Source organism: Lactuca saligna, chromosome 7, assembly GCF_052625555.1.
Source record: "Lactuca saligna cultivar CGN05327 chromosome 7, ASM5262555v1, whole genome shotgun sequence".
Taxonomy (NCBI): domain Eukaryota; kingdom Viridiplantae; phylum Streptophyta; class Magnoliopsida; order Asterales; family Asteraceae; genus Lactuca; species Lactuca saligna.
The window spans coordinates 148,274,989-148,296,630 of record NC_136423.1 but is presented as its reverse complement, the minus strand read 5'-3'; the positions used below and the strand labels follow the sequence as shown (position 1 = coordinate 148,296,630).

At 32.8% G+C, this 21,642-nt stretch overlaps 1 protein-coding gene across 2 annotated transcripts; it reads right to left on the bottom strand.

The window, feature by feature from the left end:
* Positions 1-1,096: 1,096 nt before the first annotated feature.
* On the bottom strand, positions 1,097-21,005 carry LOC145005110 (uncharacterized). 2 transcript variants are annotated; one of them, XM_078964159.1, is made up of 2 exons: positions 20,607-21,005; positions 1,097-1,671 (listed from the first exon to the last, which is right to left on the bottom strand). In XM_078964159.1, exons 1-2 carry the CDS (start codon positions 20,980-20,982, stop codon positions 1,163-1,165), a joined length of 885 nt encoding a protein of 294 aa, XP_078820285.1. In that variant the 5' UTR covers positions 20,983-21,005; the 3' UTR covers positions 1,097-1,162. The 2 variants fall into 2 exon arrangements, with proteins under 2 accessions (XP_078820285.1, XP_078820286.1); XM_078964160.1 differs by having other exon boundaries at positions 1,097-1,662.
* Positions 21,006-21,642: the final 637 nt, after the last annotated feature.

Sequence of the window (21,642 nt, the reverse complement as noted above, 5' to 3'; positions counted from 1 at the left end):
TATATTAAAATTTTGATCGAATTATATATATATATATATATATATATATATATATATATATATATATATATATATATATATATATATATATATATATATATTAAATCACAAGGACCTTAGCAATAGTAACTTTTTGGGGTTTAGGATTTTGCCACAAATCTTTGGTGCATTTGACATTTTTCGCTCTTAAATTCAAAACTTTTATATTTTTGCGTTTTGATTAAGTTTTTCTGCCTTTTGGTTTTTGCCACAAATCTTTAGTGAGTTTGACACTTTTAGTCATTGCAGTCAAAAAATTTACCATTTTGATGTTTTTGCCACAAATCTTTATTGAATTTGACACTTTTCGTCATTATAATAAAAACTTTTACAATTTGACGTTTTACATTTTTGATGTTTTTACCACAAATCTTTAATGAATTTGATCTTTTCGTCATTGTATTAAAAACTTTTACATTTTGACATAAAAAAAATAAAAAAAAAAAAACTCTTTTTGAGTTTTGCACCATATTTTCTCAACTTTGACAACTTTAACATTATTGCCACAACATTTTTGAATTTTCTCCAGCAGTGTCCATTCTTTTGGTTGTACACTTTTAACATCTAATTTTAGGGGTTGTCGACTTTCTCCTCTATTTGTGGTGACTTACAATTTCAACACATATCTTTCAAAGTTTGCCGATCTTTCCCATATTACTCTAAAAGCAGCATAGCCGCGGGCTCTTTACTAGTTTGAATAAAATTTAAACAGATGATAATAGCATCAAATCCTAAATTAATTTAATGAAGTCATAATACATTACTTGTATAAATTAATTTCACTTTATTGCAATCAAAAATTAACAAACCATATTAGACTAACATGCTTGGTAGAAAATTTCTATTTTAGATCGGAGGTCCTAGGTTCTGTTTTGAGCATTGACGAATTTTACTAATTTGTGATATTAACTTTTAACCACTAATCAACCGTTATATATATATATATATATATATATATATATATATATATATATAACTTCTAAACATATTTCCAAATAATAAGTAGCATATATATTGGTCCATATAATAAGTAGAATATATATTTCCATATTTATTGTGATTAGACATATTAACAAGCCTATAAAAATGTTTTTTGGAATATCGTTACAAAACATGAGTTTGTTCAAAGTGACGAATAAATCGGTACACCTGGTAAAGTGGTTCCTGCATCTACAATAAAAATGTTACCAGTGATGTAGTTCGATGAGTCGTGGATTAGATATCTAACCAGCGAGGTCAAAGCAGGGTCGATAGTGCCAAATTCTCTCAATGCTATGATCTTTGAGGCCACATTCTTAAGCATTTTTTGTTGAAAGAGCACCTTTGTAATCTCAGATTTAAAAAGGCCAGGACATATTGAGTTTACCCTTATTTTGTGGTTCCCAAGTTCCATGGACATCACTTGTGTCATGGTATTCAAGGCTGATTTTGAACAAGAATATGCGATACTTCCACGAAACTGGACACGATTAAGACCCGAAATAAAAGACATGTTGATTATTGATCCTCCTTGATTGAAAGCAAGCATCTGACGAGAAACATACTTCGACACCAACCATGATCCTTTAAGATTTGTTCTAAAGGTTTTTTCCCACTCTTCTTCTGATAAATCCATTGCGCTATCTATCGGTCCTAAACACATGTTACAACATAAAATAAAAAGTAATTGAAGATTGAGACAAAGTTCCTAGAATTTTATTTATGTTACATTAAACATAAAGGTATAACTACTTTATGGGGAATTACAAGCATCTAATACATCAAGATAATTCAAATAAGAAAGCGATCTAAATCTAAACCTCATATAATGTTCTGAATTGACATATACAACAAATCTAAACTTAAAACAAAAACAGATATAAATATAATACCGTTATATAATAATCATATTATATAGTCTTAGATACTAATAGAGATTATCTTACTTTCAATATTTACATTTAGTGTAGTTTCCATATTTAAGTATTGTACTCTATAAATACCTTTGAGATCAATGACAAATATACAAACAATATTTTGAATATACTTTCCATATTTAGGCTTAGTTTAGTATAGTTTTCATATTTAAGTATTGTCTTTTATAAATACATTTGAGATCAATGAGAATCATACAAAAAGTATTTTGAACATTTTATTTGTTATCATCGTATCAAAGCATTACATTAAACCCTGCGTCATGGACCACAACCTTCGGCGACATTATTTAGCCATCGTCGAAGGTTCCTTCTCTATCCACCTCCTATCCTTTCATCTCTCTTAAACACCTTGTCGAAAATTACTTTTCTCTACAGTGATATATGATTTATATACCTATCTCTCTACTTATTGTATCTATCTTTCTCTAAACCAAGCCATCAACCAGACACCACACCATATCCTTATGTTTTTCTGGTGTTCTTTTCCTTTTAATAAGACCACACCCAACCCTCTTTTACAAAATTAATAAAGTCTTAACCTTTTGTTCTTGAATCCATCTCCTCCTTCTGTCAGTTAAACTTCTTTTATTAGTTTCTTTTATTAACATCATGACTACTCCAAAGCCTCCATCTTCCTTTCATGTTCCTAACATTAACACTGATTTGGTTCATCTCTTTATGCTCTCAAATGAAGCTTCTTGGTGTGTGGTTTCTAAACAGAAGATAATTTTGTTTGTTCTCTCTACCATTTTTATCCCTCGGTACATATAAAAACCATAGAACAAGCTCTTCATACACACACACACACTATATATATATATATATCCCGTAAGAACGAAATATTTGGTAGGAATGGTAAGAAGTGCATCATTTGTATGAATTTTAACGAATCAACAAAATGAATCTTTAGATAATACAAAAACAATATGATTTGCAAAAGCAACTCCAAAAAAAGCACATTGATGCTTCATTTTTTATATGAGTCACTAAAGTCGTCCGAAAAGTGAATTAAAATTTGATTTAGTAAAAAAAAAATGAATCATTAATGCTTTTTTTGAGATTGTTTTATGAATCATGTAATTTTGTATCATCTAATGATTCATTTCGTTGGTTGACTAAAAAACTTGCAAATTGTGCACTTTCTTACACTTTATATATATATATATATATATATATATATATATATATATATATATATATATATATATATATATAGTCAATATTTTTATTGAAACTTTGGTCTCACACAAACAATAAAGAATACATACATACATACACACACACACACACACATATATATATATATAGATATAGTAAGTCCAATTAGTTATATTAATAAATGTTAGGAATGTGAGAATGTGTTGTGACATTAAACCTGAATTTGACATGGGAAAATGATAAGAACACAATCGACACGATATGATTTGGTTAACATGATATTGTAATAAACTATTCCGAGGAAATTACAAAAAAGAAATTACACTCTATCTACCCTGGGCTAAAGCATCTCAACTCACATAAGAACTACATCTTGTCACACACACACACACGGGGAGTACAACATGCCTATTTATAGGTATGTACAAAAGTCAAGGTAAGTAACCCACATAAGTCATAAAGAGGGCCATTGTCATCATCCATGTACAACATGCCTATTTATAGGTATGTACAAAATTCAAGGTAAGTAACCCACATAAGTCATAAAGAGGGCCCTTGTCATCATCCATGTAGAACTTTGTATCCAAAGATAATCCGAAACCAAACCCACCCTGAAACCCCCTTCAAAACCAAAAATCAAAATCACTTCATAACTTTGAAGAAACCCCCCCCCCCCCCCCCCCTATATGTCACAATGATCTTCAAATAAGTAGGTTCAAATAAAAAATCAAATAAAGTGGGAACGTGAGAACACTTCTTAGCCAATCGTTTAATTTAACTAATCTTTTAAAAAAATATTTATAAAAAGGTATTTTAGGTATTTGTTATAGTCATTAATAACCAATTTAAATTCAAACCCTAATTTTATGGGAAAAAATTCTAGCATCCATTTGATGTTCTTGTTTCCGTCAAGATAAAATAAACCTACACATAATTTTAGCCCAAATTTAAGAAATGATACCATGCCTTTTGGAGTTTGGTTTCTCTATTTCCGTCAAAATAAAATAAATGATAATGCATCCATTTTACATTTACGTTTAGCATGTACAATCACTAAAATATTGTGTTTAAATTGTAATGTCCTCTCTCAAATCGTTTCCTATTTGGGTGTGGGTGACGTAGTTTAGATGATTCGAGTGTTTGGTTTATGTTTTGGAGCCATGGGGTATTTTGGTTAAGTGTCAGATCGAGCTTTTATGGAAATTGGATTTCTGTTTGGGAAATCCTAAGGCATGTATGAGTTGATAAAAGTGTAGAGCTTCTCGTTACCTTTTCGTGAATATAAGGATCGTCGAAATTGGATTTATAATGAAGAAGTTATGGTCCATGGAGTATTTTAGGGTTTAAGGGTAACCCTAGTATTTGGTGTGTACTAGTGGGAAGTGAAGTAAGCGGGGTGTACACTGGTGTATGCTTAGCGTACCAAGATGGAATGATTGCGAAGCCTCGGCCTCGTACGCTGGGCGTACGAGGAGTACGTTGGACGTAGGAGGAGTGCAAGAAACCTTAATTTTGAGTGTGTTGTACCCTCTCTAAGCACCTTAAGTCTTTAGGCTGGCCTCTTTACCAACCCCAAACCTCCTAAAACCCTAAATCGACCCTTAAGCCTTCTTTGTGGTGTTCTTGAGCTCTTGAGAAGATTTTGGTGGTTATTTTTCCTGTTAAGAAGGAAGTAACGAAGATTAAATGTGCTTTGCTTAGTGAGGAGCCTATAGATCTAGAATCATCACCCTTTTTGAAAGACTTTTGAGGTATCAAGTTCCTACCTTGGCTTGTAGATGTTTACATCTGTTTATGGCTCGATTTTTTATGTCTTTTATCCTTTTTTGGGTTGGTTGTTGAGTTAATACGATTACAAGACTTATCCTTTTAGATATGAGCTTATTAGGATTTCTTTATGCATAAAGGTGCCAACTTTATGGGCTGGGTCTCATGCATGCATTAAGTCGCATATTAAGTCTTTTTAGGCTTAAGAGCTTCATTTAGCAATGCATGAACACAAAATTTGTAAATTTACAAGATAAATCAGTCTAAGGAAGTCAGATCTAGGTTGTGTAGTAAAGTTTTTGTGGAATAAGAGCTTAATATGGAAGTTAGTTGTATGCGAGGGTACAATGGGCGTACAAGCATGTACGCTTAGCGTACAAGCCCTAAGGCAAGTACGTTGTGTGTACGAGCTGAGTATGCCTTGTGTACTTAGCAAAGTGGGCCTAAGATCTTTTGGTCTTTGGTTTGGGCCATAGCTTGGGCTTAGATGTTTAGGGCCTTGTTGGGCCATCAGAATTTAAGTGTTTTGGGCTAAGAATTTTGTTGAACCTTGGATTAAGGCCGATTAGAGGGTTTGGGCCCAATTTGGAAAATTGGGCCATGTTTGGGCCTTGCTTGATTATTTGGTATTTCGGCCTTTTGGATTGTTAGGTTTGGGCTTAAGTTTTGGTCCAAACTAGGTAATGGGTAAATTGGTCATTTACCCTAATTATGGTATGTTGGTTATGGATTGGAATCCAATTGTTGATTGGATGTTATTTGATATTGATAGCTCGGGGATTTTTGGATCAGTAGTCATGGAGTTATCAGTGTGATTCAACAGTCTGAGGTAAGTCCCTTCCCGGTATTACGGGTCGAAGGAACCAAGGCCGGCCCATTATCTAGATATGTAGTATGCTAGTTGATGTGTAATACATGTTGTGATCGGGTTGAAACACACCCCAGGGCGGGGCCTAATATGGCATGACGGGTTGAAATATACCCCATGGTAGGGCCCACTATGACATGTTCGGGTTGAAATATACCCCAGGGCGGGGTCTACTGTGATATGTTCAGGTTGAAATATACCCTAGAGTGAGGGCCTAGGGCGGGTCCCATACTTGCTTTTCGGGTTGGAATGAACCCCAGGGTTGGGCCCATTTGTATGATTGGTATGTGGTATGTTAGGGAACTCATTAAGCTTTGTGCTTACGGTTTTCATTTTATGTTTAACGTACTTTTGTTTTAAAAAGGAAGAGCTCGGTATGATTGCAGAGCACACACCACCCCATTCCACATTTTCTTAACTTACTTTGATATAATGTAATGATTGACACATTTGTCTTATCTGGATTCTTATGATGATGCTTATGGAATACTAGTTCTTTTAATTTAAAATGAAAATTTTGGGTCTTATTATTGGGACGTTACAAGTTGGTATCAGGGCCTTAGTTTAAGGATTCGACACACTCTCGAGTGTGACTAAACTCAAACTAAGGAGTTGATGATTTTCTTAAAACGAAAACGGGTTTTAAAAAGATTTTTGAAAAAGGAAAGAAACTATCAAAAAGAGTTTTGTAAGGATAAAAGGGGTGTGATGCATGCAATCAGCCGAGCTCAAGTAAATTTTCCTAAAATACCTATACATGTTATTTGACATGATATGATATATGAATTTGTGAATCGCATGCTAGTTAGGGCTAAGGATCTACTCAATTTTTGCATGATAGAATGCTAGGAGAGATGCCTAAGTATGCCTATTGTATGAGATGGTAGACTTGCATGCCAATGCTGATTAGTCAATGATAGATTGGCTTGATATATGATGCTTTATATCCTTAGGACCATTGGATGCTATGATGGAATAAGAATGTATATTGGTATAAGTAATTGCTAAGTGTATTCTTTAAAAATTGTATACAGTTAGGATATTATAGCCCTAGAATAATGGATTTGGCCTTATTTCATGTTCTTCGTTTGGTTGTGGTCCTAGGGTAGAGTCTTTTATTCGATAGTCTATTTGATCTTGTACTATGTATAATTTGCATGTATAAGGCAACCAACAGTGAGTGTGGAGATTCCTAGCATGAGTTGCGGCATGTGAGTTTGAATGCTCTTCGATCATTCTATGGGTTGGAGTGCTACTGCTCAAATGTTGCTTGATTTGTGCTTTATGGGACTCTTAAGTGATGTGAGTTAGCTGTTAAGTGAACATGTTAAGTCACATGTAATAAAGATTGAATAATCACATAATGATAGATTTGACCCTATTGCGAAGCTCTCGTTTGAGTCTAACCATTGTAGGGATGAGCCTTTTACACGAAAGATTATCTGAGCTTTGTTGCATGTGATTGTGTTCATGAAGTAACTAATAGACATTACGAGGAGTTCTTCCGCAGCTGATGGCAAGGTGAGGCCGGGAACCTAGGAAAGCCTAGGGATTGATTCAGTTGGTTTTGTTGTGCTGGTTTCCGAGTGCTTGGTGTATGGATTTGAGAAGGTGACTTTGAGGGTCCGAGGAGATTCTTGAGAAAAGTATGGATAGGTGTGGAAGGTAGTATTGGACCCGTAGTATTGAAAACACATGATCCATACTCAAATCAAGGAGAGTCTTGGAGAATCTAGGAAGCCTGAGGGATGAGGATTCTTGGGTATGTTCTGATCTTTTGTTGGTTGTTTTTCAGTATGGTGTTGAGCACTCGAGAAGGGGGTTCAGGTTCTGGTTCCAGTTCAGGTGCAGGTACTGAGCCAATTGATGAGCACATGCGGGAGTTCATCTCGTCAGAGATTACCCGCGGTATGCTAAAATGGACTCCTGTGATCTTTGGTTCGGTCAAGGAAGGCATTTTAGAGCTATTGGATGGTCATCTCAGGGGCTTTCGGGATGAGATTGTATCAGGGCAACTAGGGGCTCATTTGGAACCCAAGGCTTTTAGATCCTAAATTTCCTTCGGGAAGGAGGATTATATTGCTAGTTCTCATCATTTAGGATCGAAAGTAGGTCATGCGCCACGTTTTCAGGACGTTAGATTCCATGATTGGATCGTCGTGGAGGTTTCACTAGCCTTACGCGAGGAGTTACCCAACATCTTTAGGTGTGTCGCTGTTAGGTTGGTCACCAAATTCGAGGATCAGATCTTGGCTGTCCAGGCGGTTGATGGGAGGGTCAGGGTAACCCAAGATCAGAAGATTGGTTCAGATAGGAAACTGGGGAAGAGCAGGCGGACTCATAGTCTAGCTCGGCGATCAGATCAGTTGGATGTTGCCATAGCTAGAGTTAGAGACTCGAGAGGTCGTGGTGGTTGCATGAAGGATATAGGGGTACACGAGGATGTGTGTAGCAAATCTAAGAGCGACAGGTGCGGACGAAAGGGCATTTCCTCCATGAATGCACACTGGAAGTAGAATTGTGCCATCGTTGTCATCAGTCGGGTCATATCAGGGCGAATTGGCCCACTTAGCAGTTGGGACAGTTCAGGTTCCATCGCAGGTACTTCGACAAGAAGAGAGGGTCAGGGTTTCTTTAGGCGATATTGCGAGTATGTTATCTTTTGCTTTCTTCTTAGTTATTATCAGAATTTATATTGCCTTAGGATTTTGTTCTATTTTGGGTTAACATTATCTCTGGGTTAGTTCTCTACTATTATTGGGGTTATATCATCAAGAATTGTTATATGTTTTTCTACATGCCATGAATCTTTAGTGGGTTGCATGTTGCTGAGAGGGTTTCAACATGTTTGGTTGTTGTTTCGGGTCTTTGTCGAAATCAATTCAAGGGTATTGATTAAAGAGTTTATGATCAAATTAGCTGGTTAGTTCTACAATGAAGTCAGAGTTCAGTCGTGTTAGCAAGTGTTCTAGTATTATCGACAGTTTTACATGGAAGAACCTTTGGGTTCAATCACTACCATTGCTACGAAAGGAGCGGTATCAAGAAGATGGTGGTGATAGTTGCATGAGTTGTTTAGTCAGTGGAGGTGTCAGGGGAATTTCATATTCGCATGGGTAATAGATGGTTAGAATTCAATGATTATTTGAGGATGAAAGTTGGGGAGAAGATTCGCCAGTTCAGAGTAAGGTTTATGGTTTTTAGTCACCAGTATAAGAACTTAAGGATATGCTATGGTACCATAGGAATCATTTGGGGTTATCGGGTTGTTGGGATCTTGGAAAGTATCTATTTTAATTTAAGGATTTGGGCAATATCGGGTTTGACTAGTAGTGGAACGCTAGTATTTGTAAGCGCAGGTCATAGTGGGTTCATGTATATGAAGATAGATAGGTTGGGAACCCATAAAGTCTCGTGGGTTAGGAGAGCTTCGATGAGTCCAAATGGGGGAGTATCAATCTAATTGGATCGGGTGTGAAACTAGGGTAAGTTTCACATCCCAGTCAGGAGGAGAGACGACCTTAGTTGCTGGGATTGAAGTTATGTGAATTGGGAGTTCAGGAAACTCCCAACATCTGGTCGACGCCATTTGAATAGCAAGCTTGTGGATGGATCCAGGTTGAGGGTTGTGTTAGAGCCTCGTTTTCTGTTCTTGTATGATGGACACTTTAGGGTTCGAAGCATGACCCGAACACCTGATTGGAAATTCATTAGGATACATGTTTGACTTAGGATATTGGGCTTGAGATTATTTGAATGTGGTAAGACCATGGTTGGTTAGTAGTATGGCAAGACTGCGAAGGGATCGTAGCATTCATCAGTTTGAGGTAACCTATCATTTGAGGTGGTCATAAGTGTAAAGGGAGATCAATTCATACCTTGGGCACGATGGACAGGATTTTCAAGGGGCATTTCTTTGTTTTATGTTGAGGACCATTGAGGTCCGAGGCAGACTCGGGCCTATCTAGATCTAGTTGGGTGGGACCTATAGGCGAGGCTCGTGTGTATATGGCAATACAGATGGGATCTGGTAGATACTGTTGGGTCAAGGTTTTGGATCTTGGTTTTAGGATTGTATGGTCAGTGAGTGGCACAAAAGGATGCTTTGGCAAGGATATCTTTGTCTTTTGGACCCTTGGGAACCTGGTGGCTAGACCAAGTGCGAGACAGGTAATCTCAACGATGGTTTGGGAACCTTTATATCCCGGTTTAGTGATGGGTTGTCGTGAATCAGGAGGTTTCAGGTGGGATGCAAGAGTAGATCCTTGGATGTTGGGTTCTGAGTTAGGTATCGAGTTGGTTCTTGGCAAGAACTCGCATTGGGAATCGCGGGTGTTGGTGTGCAAGGTCTTCATTTTGGTGGGATGAGAATTAAATAATATGTATGCCAAGGGTATCAGTTGAAGGGTTCAGGTTAAAGGACGGTCTCAGATTTGATGGGATATCAGGCTCTTATGATTGTGAATTAGATTAGTTCTATCTGCGTGGGGGTCGAGCAAGAATGGGGCTTCAGAATTTCAACAACAGTACGTCGGGTTGGTAGTTAAAGGAAGCAGTATGTTTGTTCAGCCCTGGATGGTTCATCTCTCGGTTCGTCTCACGTTGCTCATTATGTTCATGGAATTGTTATCATCAGGATGAGCCTCTCTCGAAGGAATATCAAATCCCTTTAGTTAAGTGTAAGGTTGTTGGCAGCAACGTACGATCTGTGATGTTGTTTCTAGTGGGAACCTCAGATAATCAGAAGTTGAGTAGACAATTTGGGAGATAAGTTGAATGGAATTAGTAACAGTTCAATGTGGGCAGTCTGTCAGGGAACCAGACCACTTCGATAGTTCAGATTCCAAGTTGAGTAGATGTGGATATTCTGCAGGGGATTGTTCTAGGCTGGGAAAGGATTCGTTCATTTTCGGGTTTGGAGAGCCCTGCTAGCGTTGGACGTGTGGACCGGACCGGACCGTACTGGTGAACTGGACCGTACTGGACTGTTTTTTGGGATCCCCAAGCCGGCTCTCGATTTTAGGATTTCAGCAAAACTGGTCCGGTCCGGCCGATTCCGGGTGAAACCTGGTTTTGGATCAGCTTATTTTTAAAAAAATGTATTTTGTAAAATTCTTTAAACAAGCATATCTCATTCGTTTTATGTCGGATTGACATGTCATTTTTTCCAACATGTAATTTAGATTTTGTAGATCATTTTAGACTATAATTTTGTTGTTTTTTGTGTTATATTCATTGGATTACAATCATTCAAAGATGACATATCAAAGCTGAAATATTTCAGCTTTTCAGCAAGAAATTTAAACTTTTGTATTCTGTGAAATTATTTAAACATGCATATCTCATTCGTTTTAAGTCGGATTAACATACGGTTTTTTCTAACATATAATTTAGAGTTTGTAGATTATTTTAGATTATAATTTCATTGTTTTTGGTATTATATTCGATGAGTTACAATGCTTCAAAGTTGAGATACCAAAGATGAAATATTTTAGTTTTTCAGCAAAAAATTTAAACTTTTTGTATTCTATGAAATTCTTTAAACAAGGATATCTCATTTGTTTTAAGTAGGATTGACATGCAGTTGTTTTCAACGTGTAATTAGATTTTTTAGATGATTTTAGACTATAATTTTGTGTTTTTTTCGTGTTATATTCGGTGAGTTACAATCCTTCAAAGATGAGATATCAAAGTTGAAATATTTCAGCTTTTCAGCAAGAAATTTAAACTTTTGTATTATGTGAAATTTTTTAAACAAGTATATCCCATTTGTTATAAGTCGGATTGACATGCACTTTTTTCCAACGTGTAATTTAAAGTTTGCAGATGATTTAGATTATAATTTTGTTGTTTTTGGTGTTATCTTCAATGAGTTAAAATCCTTCAAACAAATGGTATAAAGTATAAATAATCAAAGTTTGACTGGTCCAAAGGGCACAATAAACGAAAACGTATTCGTTTTTCTAAGTTCTACCACAACCAACCCAAAAAGTATTCATTTTAATGAGTTGTAACGTATCAAGCCCAACAAAGTACTCATTTTAACGAGTTGTATCAAACTCAAAAACAAGTTTTAACAAGTTGTACCGTATGCATATAAAGTTGTATTGGTCCAAGAACTGGAAAACCCGGGCCTGGACCTGGACCCAGTAAGTCTCATCCGGTCCGGTCCACGGTCCACAATATTCTCCGAAATCGATCCGGTCTGGTTCGGTTCGATCCGATCCAAATGATACCCCTATGCTAGGGTGCACTTAGCGTATAAGCCCTAAGGCAAGTATGATACGCGTACGAGCTGAGTATGCCCCGTGTACTCAGTAGAGTGGGCCTTAGATCTTTTGGTCTTCGGTTTGGGACATAGTTTGGGCTTAGATGTTTAGGGCCTTGTTGGGCCATCAGAATTTAAGTTTTTTAGGCTAAGAATGTTGTTGAACCTTGGATTAAGGCCCATAGAAGGGTTTAGGCCCAATTTGGAAAATTGGGCCGTGTTTGGGCCTTGCATGATTATTTGGTATTTGTGCCTTTTGGATTATTAGGTTTGGGCTTAAGTTTTGGTCCAAACTAGGTAAAGGGTAAATTGGTCATTTGCCCTAGTTATGGTATGATGGTTATGGATTGGAATCCAATTGTTAATTGGATGTTATTTGATATTTGATAGCTCGGGGATTTGTCGGATCAGCGGTCAGGAAGTTATCAGTGTGATTCAACAGTGTGAGGTAGTCTCTTCCCGGTATTACGGGTCGAAGGAACCAAGGTCCACCTATTATCTAAATATGTGGTTTGTTAGTTGATGTGTAATACATGTTGTGATCGGGTTGAAACACACCCTAAGGTGGGGCCCAATATAGCATGACGGGTTGAAATATACCCTAGGGCAGGGCCCATTGTGATATGTTCGAGTTGAAATATACACCAGGGCGAGGCCCACTGTGATAAGTTCGGGTTGAAATATACCCCATGGCAGGGACCATACTTGCTTTTCGGGTTGGAATGAACCCCAGGGCTGGGCCCATTTGTATGATTGGTATGTAGTATGTTGGGGAACTCACTAAGCTTTGTGCTTATGATTTTCAGTTTATGTTTCAGATACTTTTGTTTTAAAAAGGAAGAGCTCGGGATGATTGTAGAGCACACACCATCTCGTTCCTAATTTTCTTAACTTACTCTGATATAATGTAATGATTAACACATTTGTCGTATCTGGATTCTTATGATGATGCTTATGGAATACTAGTTTTTTTAATTTAAAATGAAAATTTTGGGTTTTATTATTGGGACGTTACATGAAAGTTAAATATTGATTTTAAAAGTGTTAACCATGCAATATGAGTTCGTCTAATGGGTTACAAATTCACTTTAGTTATAAATCCGCCTCATTAAAAAGTTAATAATTTTTTTAGTAAACAATCATGTTAGACACCTTTCTTTCTAATTCTTTCGTGAAGAGTAGTTTTTAGGGCTAATGTTATAAAAACCCTCAAGTTTTCAGGGTTTTGTCGGTTTTGCCCAAAGTTGAATTTTATGTCCGTTTTTACTCTAATATTTTCAAAAAAATGTTCGATTTTACCCTTTTACCGGTGATAACAGGTTACCATTATATTAGCTTCACAAAAAACCCTTAACTTTATAGTTTTTTACGTTGTTACCCTTAAGTTTATATTTTTTTTTACACTTTTACCCTTTGTATTTTTTTTTTTCATATTATATGTATTCATGCAGAAAATTTATATTTATATACAAAAATTTTTTAATTAAGTATTGTATTTACATTTTTTTAATGTTATTTCTTCATATATATATATATATATATATATATATATATATATATATATATATATATATATATATATATATATATATATATATATATATATATGTGTATGGGTTTTTTCTTTGATAAACCATTTAAGATGTAAAAAAAAACGCAAATTAATATGTTTTTAGAATTACAAGTACATCTTTTTATGCATTTAAAAATATACATGTCAATAAAAAACTTGTTGAATCATAAACATGTTTATATAAGTATATACATATAATGTTAGAAGTGTAAATATGTATTTTGATATATGTTTTTTTAAGTATAAATATATTTTTAGAAGTATATATACATATTTATATATAATAATGTAAAAATATGTATTTATACTTCTAAAAACTATATCTATAAAACACGTATTCATAATTCTAAAAATATTATTTATATTTTTAAATGGTATAACCTTGCAAACACACACACACACACAAACAAACATATATATATATATATATATATGTATATATATAACATTAAAAAAATTTAAATACAATATTTAATTAAACATTTTTTCGTATATAAATACGATTTATCTACATGAATATGTATATTATGAAAAAAAATACTTAGGGTAAAAGTGTAAAAGTTATAAACTTAAGGGTAAAAACGCAAAAAAAGGTAAACTTAAGGGTTTTTTTTTTATTTTGCGATTTTAATATAATGCTAACCTGCAAAACCTGTTATTACCGGTAACAGGGTAAAACCGAACATTTTTTTGAAAATGTTACGGTAAAAACGAACATAAAATTCAACTTTGGGCAAAACCGATAAAATCCTGTAAACTTGAGAGTTTTTATGACATTAACCCTAGTTTTTATTAGTTTTTATTAGTAGCCATATATTAAAAGTTATATATAATTATTATATGGATATTAGTTTGATTATGGTTTTGTTATTTATGTATTTCATCATGAAAGAAAATATATTCTTAAATGGATATTAATTATGTCTTTTTTATGATAATGATAATATTACATCATGAATATTGTTTGTGCCATTTTTTAAATATTCTTAATGGAAGATGATATCATTCACATCGATATATGCTTATATTCATATCTGAATAACTCTTATATCGAATATTCTATGAAGAATAATTATATCATTATTATTGTCATAATACAATTTATATTTGAATATGTTACGATTTATATAATTATTCAAAATTATTTGGTATTTTATTCGTATGTTCATAGCTAAAGTTTGATGTTAACTTTTTGTAAAAAAAGTGATATTCTAATATGAATTATGTCAAATTTGCAAACACGATTCATGAAAACAATGAATTTTCATTGTATTTGTTAGTTTAAATTGTATTTGATAAAGTTGTATTGTTAAGGGAAATTTTAATAAAATTTGTTTGTTTGTGTATTCACATTGGATTTGTATAACAATGCGACAATTAATATAATGTTTTTGATATTCTAATATGAATATGTAGTGTTCATAGGTTTTTTAGTACATAATATATTCTTTATAAAATAATAAGTAAGACATCAATTAAGAATCTCAATCAAGCATATCAATCTGCACTGTTAATAAATTTGAATTCTCAATACATTTCACTTTAAAAAATAAAACAATTAAATATCCCTTAAAATGGGAAACATATTCGATTTTTTTTTTTCATTTTCATAGTTTTTTCCTTACACGATTAATTTTATATATTCCATAAATAAAATGATTATTATTTAGTATTTTCATGTGAACTACCCCATATATATATATATATATATATATATATATATATATATATATATATATATATATATATATATATTGTTTAGGTTATTTTTGGTCACTTAACTTTTGATTTTGTGCTCATTTGGTCAGTTAACTCTTTTTAAGTTTTAAAAAGTTATCAAACTTTTGGCTTTGTGCTCATTTAGTCACTTAACTTTTGTTTTGCTCACAATTAGTCACCAAACTTTTAAAATTGTGTTCATTTAGTCATTAAACTCTTAAATTTTTTAAAAGTTTAATGACTAAATGAGCAATATTTTAAAAGTTAGGTGACTAAATGAGCACAATTCTAAAAGTTGGGTGACTAAATGTGACTAAATCAAAACTTAATTGACTAAATGAGTACAAAATCAAAAGTTTGATAACCTTTTAAAACTTAAAAATAATTAAGTGATCAAATGAGAAAAAAATCAAAAGTTAAGTGATCAAAAATGACCTAAACCCATATATATATATATATATATATATATATATATATATATATATATATATATATATATATATATATATATATATATATATATATATATATATTAGGGATGAGCAAAAGAACCGAACCGGTCGGAACCGGCCCGAACCGGACCGGAACCGGGAACCGGCTTCGGCCAAAATTAAAAACCGAACCGGCCCGGCGGTTCTACCGGTTCCGGTTCCACCGGTTCCCGGTTCCTACCGGTTCTTGTCGTGTCTTCAAATGTTGGAACCGATCCTTGAAAAATAGCATCATACGGTTCCGGTTTTTGCCGGTTCTACCGGTTTTTGCCGGTTCCGGTTATATCGGTTCCGGTTCCTACCGGTTCCCGGTTCCAAAAATCCACAAAAATAATGTTCCGGTCCCGGCCCGACCGGTTCCATCGGGTTCCGGTTCCGATGCCGGTTCCGGTTCCGGTACCGGTTCCGGCCGGTTCCCCGGTCCATATGCTCATCCCTAATATATATATATTATCAAAAGCTATATGTGATTGTACAAATGCTTTATTATACGAATAAATACATATATATTTTATGTATTTTAAATTGCTTTTTTTCTTAAACTTTATTTACAAAATTATAATGTAAATAAATATATGATATCATTTTAGTTAGGTAAATTTGAGATTTTTAAGTGATATGAAATTTATCTTTTTAAATTGAATGTTTTTGTATATATATTAGTTAAACGATGCAAGTTTTTTCATCGTTATTATAAGATTAGATTAAAGTTTCAGATGAACAATATATTTTATTTTATCATACTATATTTATAAAGGAGATATTTTTTCTATAACAGCAATCATTTGAAACTTTCATGTTTTTTCATATTTCTTTATAATAATGATTCTGTAATATCTATTTAAACCTACATAACTTTTTATTAGTATCTAATTAACAACTACCACTCAATAGTTTTTTTTTTTTTAACTTCTGATACTTAATGGTTCTTATGATACCAATTGATTAACATTAATATATATAGCTCACAATGGTAGATTTTTATTAGAATGGTTTAAAGAGTTATGTGAGTGGTTGAGAGGTAAATTTGAAACTCCATACAAAAAAATTGTCGTTAGAGAGTATAAATAATAATAAAGAGGAAGAGATAGAGAGCATAAATAATAATAAAGAGGAAGATGACGATGAGAAGGAAATATGGAAGTTTATGGTAAGAAACATTGCTTCATTTTATTCTTTCTTATTATCCAAATTTATACTATATAATTATGATTTTGATTGAAATGAAAAATATTATATATGAAGATGCTCTAATCATTGCCTCTAGATTCACACAAGCAATAATACCACTTCACAACAATACAAAACAAGAATGAATACAACTAGCGTGTTTCATGCTTCTTGATTTTAAAATTTTGGTAGTTCAATTTATTTTAAAGTTTTGCATTTTCTTTTCATGAAAGATATAATAATATTCAAAAGGGGTCCCAAAAGGAAGTTATACAACTAACCGTCTAAAGTCTTAACCCAATAGTCCAAGTCGTATGAATTATAATGAAGTTTGCAAGATGATGCATGTTAATATTCATTCAACTTCAAATTGTAAAACTAGATTTTTAAAAAGATTCATTGGGTGTAATTTTTAGAATGATGTAATGGAGTGGATGTCGGCGTTTAATTTTATAGGTCTTCATGTTGTGTTGGATATTCACAATTGCTTACATGGAAATGGTTCTGTAGATGACAATTATGTAGTTGATAAAACTTATTAAAATTGATTTTGTTATATATTCCATAAAAATGGTAAATTTGAGTTATTGATATATCATTGCATGCTATTATTTTATTACAAATCATTTAATCATTCATGATCTTTTTAAATGAGACATTTATGATTTAACTGTAAGGTAATTAAAAGTGAAATAAGATTTAGCCATTGCAATTTGCACATCTAATTTTATGTTATGCTAATGAAAAGCACAATGGCACGAGACTCTCATAAAATACGAATCGTTTAATTATTTTATAACTTATGTTTTCTAATAACACATGAGGGTTAAAACTCATTTTGAGTTTTATAATTATTATTAGTATAGTTTGAATCAATGACAAAATCTTTTAACATCAATTATAAACATCTTTTATTTATAATTTTAACTTTTCCAATAATTCATTGTATTTATGTTATCAAAAATTTATATGGTTAATTATTTTTTCATAAATCAATCAATTTATTCGTAATAAAAAATTAGAAACCCAATACCTATAATTTTAGGAGCAGTTTTGGAATATAAAAACCGACATAGCATGTTCCAGAATCGGTTACAATATTCTAGGGTCGTAGGTTTCAATTTTAATAGGCCTATATAAAAAAAATGACCAAACCCCATAGATAAAATTATAAATTTCAACATATTTAAACTATATATTTGTTTTATTATGCAACACGCAGAAATACGTCTAGTGATAAATATAGGTCAAACATTGTTAACACTAAGAGCATATGTTTGTCAGTTGTATATGATATATGAGACATTAAAAATTAACTATGGATTTATTTTGATATAATTGAACACAGAAAGATAATTTTGCTATTTTGTTAGAAAATACATTATAAATATACACAAAAATCAAATTATTTTATGTGAGTTACATATACTTGGTAAAAGTATATGACTTTATGCATAATGTACAAGTGTTTAATACATACATTTCAAATTTAACTCTCAACTTTGTATAATCTGTCACTCATAAACCTTATATCATATAACATGTCACTAGCAACCCCTTTATTTTGTAAAATGATATTTTCCATCATTTTATCTTTTAAAATATTATTTTCACCCCCTTCATCTTCAACTTTGTAAAATGTTACTTTCACAATTTCATTTTCTAAACTTTTGTGCGTCTCCCATCCTCTTAATAGTACAAGTGGTAATGCAAAATATACAAACATATCAATGCTTAAAGTGCAACTCTAATTCCTCAATTTTGTATAACCTATCACTTTCAACGTCTTTATTTTCTAAACTGATATTTTTCATCCTTTTACTTTAAAAAAAATTACTTTCACAACTTCACCTTCAACTTTGTAAAATATCACTTTTACCCCTTCGTTTTTTGAACTTTCATGCTTATCCCGTAGTATATATAAATACGATTTCTCTCTCCTCCCCCCCCCCCCCCCCCCCTACTTTGTAAAATGCATTTTCCACCACTCTCTTTTCTAGAATGTTATTTTCATCATCTCAACAGTAAAAATCAATATAGCTAACACTACAATTGTTAATGCAAATGTATAAGTATGTCAATGCGTAAAGTGCAACTTTAATCCCTTAACTTTGTATAATCCGTTACTTGCAACCCTTCTTTTTGTTAAAAGACTATTTTCTATTCTTTTACTTTTTAAAATACCACATTCATCTCCTCCACCTTCAACTTTCTAAAATATCACTTTCACTCATTCATATTTCTTCTTCAACTTAGTATAATCCGTAACTTGCAACTCCTTTATTTTATAAAATGATATATTCCCTCATCTACTTTCCGAATACGCAACAAAAACACGTAAAAACTTGCCATAAAACACATACTCAATTACTAGTAATATCTATAGTACAAATGTTTTATTATATGCATAAATACTTAGATCTATTCTAATAAATGAACGTTTTTTTTGCCACATATCACTTTCATTCAATTTGTCAAATGTCAATTTGTGGTTATTTTGAGTTAATTTCTTTTCCACATATCATTTTATGGTTTTTCTATTTTAACAAATTCCACATAAAACTTTAGTGTAATAATTACAATAAATGTAGTAATAAATGATTATCAGTTTCATTAATGGACTTACCTTTTTATTTCAAAATAACAAAATTAAAGCTTATTAATTTATTTTGTTTATTTATTTAAATTTAAAAAATAAAAAAATTAATTTTAATAATTCATTATTTTTCTTATTTTCTTATGAATTCAAAGTTCTTAAATATTTAAACATTTATATTTAGTTTTTTTAATTAACACATGTAATACATGGGTCTTATACCTAGTATTTAATATCTTTCAATTTTTTTTTTTTTTTATATTTCGTTTACAATATTCTAATATAAGTAAATATATGATGGTATTTTACTTTGATGAATTTGAGACTTTTAAGTGATTTAACATCTTCCTATATATTTATTATGGTGATACGTTTACTTTTAAAGTTATTGTAAGTTTTTGTAAATATATACATCAAACAATTTAAGTTTGTCCTTAGTTGTTATAAGATTAGATTAAATATAAAATGAACCAAATCGTTATTTTATGATAAATATATGCCAAACATTGATTAACACAAGGGCATGTATTTTCCAATTGTATATGGTATGTACATGTCGTCGAAAGAATCAAAAGAACGAAAAAAGTTTTTTTTTATGGAAACTTTATTACTAATTACTAATAGATGATATATAGGGATTAGGGAGGATCGACTTATAAATAATTTTATATATTTAGATTAGATTCAACGTTTTCAAACTCATCAAGGATAATGCCAAATTTTACCACATATTTAGCTATTCAATAATAGATACGTTTATATAAAGAATTTATAACTCCATATAAATTGCAAACGAAAACTCAAACTTTCTTTATAACTTAATATTTCAAACTAAATTTTGTATTCAAACTCCGTTTCAAATAAAAAAACTTTTGTATCTAAATCTAAACTCTTCAATAATCACCATTGATATTTGATAAAAGGACGACTATCATTGCCCGTGGGATCAAAAATTAGTCTTGCTTAAACATAAATTACGAAGAGATATACAAAAATTTAACCCGACACAAAGAGAAAAGAATAAAAAGAATTTGAAGTTACCTCTAAAACCGGCATTGTTGATCAAAGCATGGATGCAGCCAAAAGCCGCCCAAGCCTTTTGCACAACGGCTTCGATGCCAGGACCTTTGGCACTGATATCAAGCTCAAGTGCCACCGCTAAGACATCATGCATAATGGCTTCACCTTCGTTTGCATGAATATTAGAGATTTCCATGTTGTTAATTTCATGGCATAGAGCCTTGAGTTTGTTAGTTCGACGTGCAGCAGCAATGATCTTGCAACCAGCTTTGGCTAAGTCGATACACAACTCCCGGCCAATACCAGAGGATGCACCGGTAACCATCACAATCTTGCCTCTAAGGTCAAGCCATGGTTTAGATACGCTTGTTGCAATCTCTTGAGTAGAAACCACCATTGATCTTTAAACTTTGATAACTAGTTTACAAGTTTCAACTAATAACATAAACAAGAAACCATAGATTTTATAGACGATCCATTGCTAGTGTACATGTTTAGTCCAAAACTTTCACATGATGCATATTTTCGGAAGAAAAGTTAACTTTATATCCTTTTGATTTGATCGTGAATTTAATAACAAGTGTGAATTGTTGGATAACTCTTAATCTCCTATCATGTGTACTACACAATAAGACCGGGGAACCGGTCGGAACCGGTACCGGAACCGGAACCCGATGGAACCGGTCGGGTCGGGACCGTGATATTATTTTTGTGGATTTTTGGAACCGGGAACCGGCAAAAATCGGAACCATATGATGTTATTTTTCAAGGACCGGTTCCAACATTTGAAGACATGACAAGAACCGGTAGGAACCGGGAACCGGTAGAACCGTCGGGCCGGTTCGGTTATTGATTTTGGCCGAAGTTGGTTCCCGAGCCGGGTCCGGTTCGGGCCGGTTCCGGCTGGTTCGGTCATTTTGCTCATCCCTAGTTTGACTTCCTGATTTTCAACCTCAGACAACAGCAACTTAAATTGTTAAACCTTTTTTTTTGTTCGAATTTTAATAAACTTAAGATAAAATTTCAAGAATGGTTTGTGTGGTATGTCAAAAATAAA

Excerpts from the sequence above, each read along its gene's own strand:
- LOC145005110 (XM_078964159.1), bottom strand. The coding sequence starts at position 20,982 with ATGGTGGTTTCTACTCAAGAGATTGCAACAAGCGTATCTAAACCATGG. Across the intron at positions 1,672-20,606 it reads CAACAATGCCGGTTTTAGAG|GACCGATAGATAGCGCAATG; the intron begins GTAACTTCAAAT and ends ACATGTGTTTAG.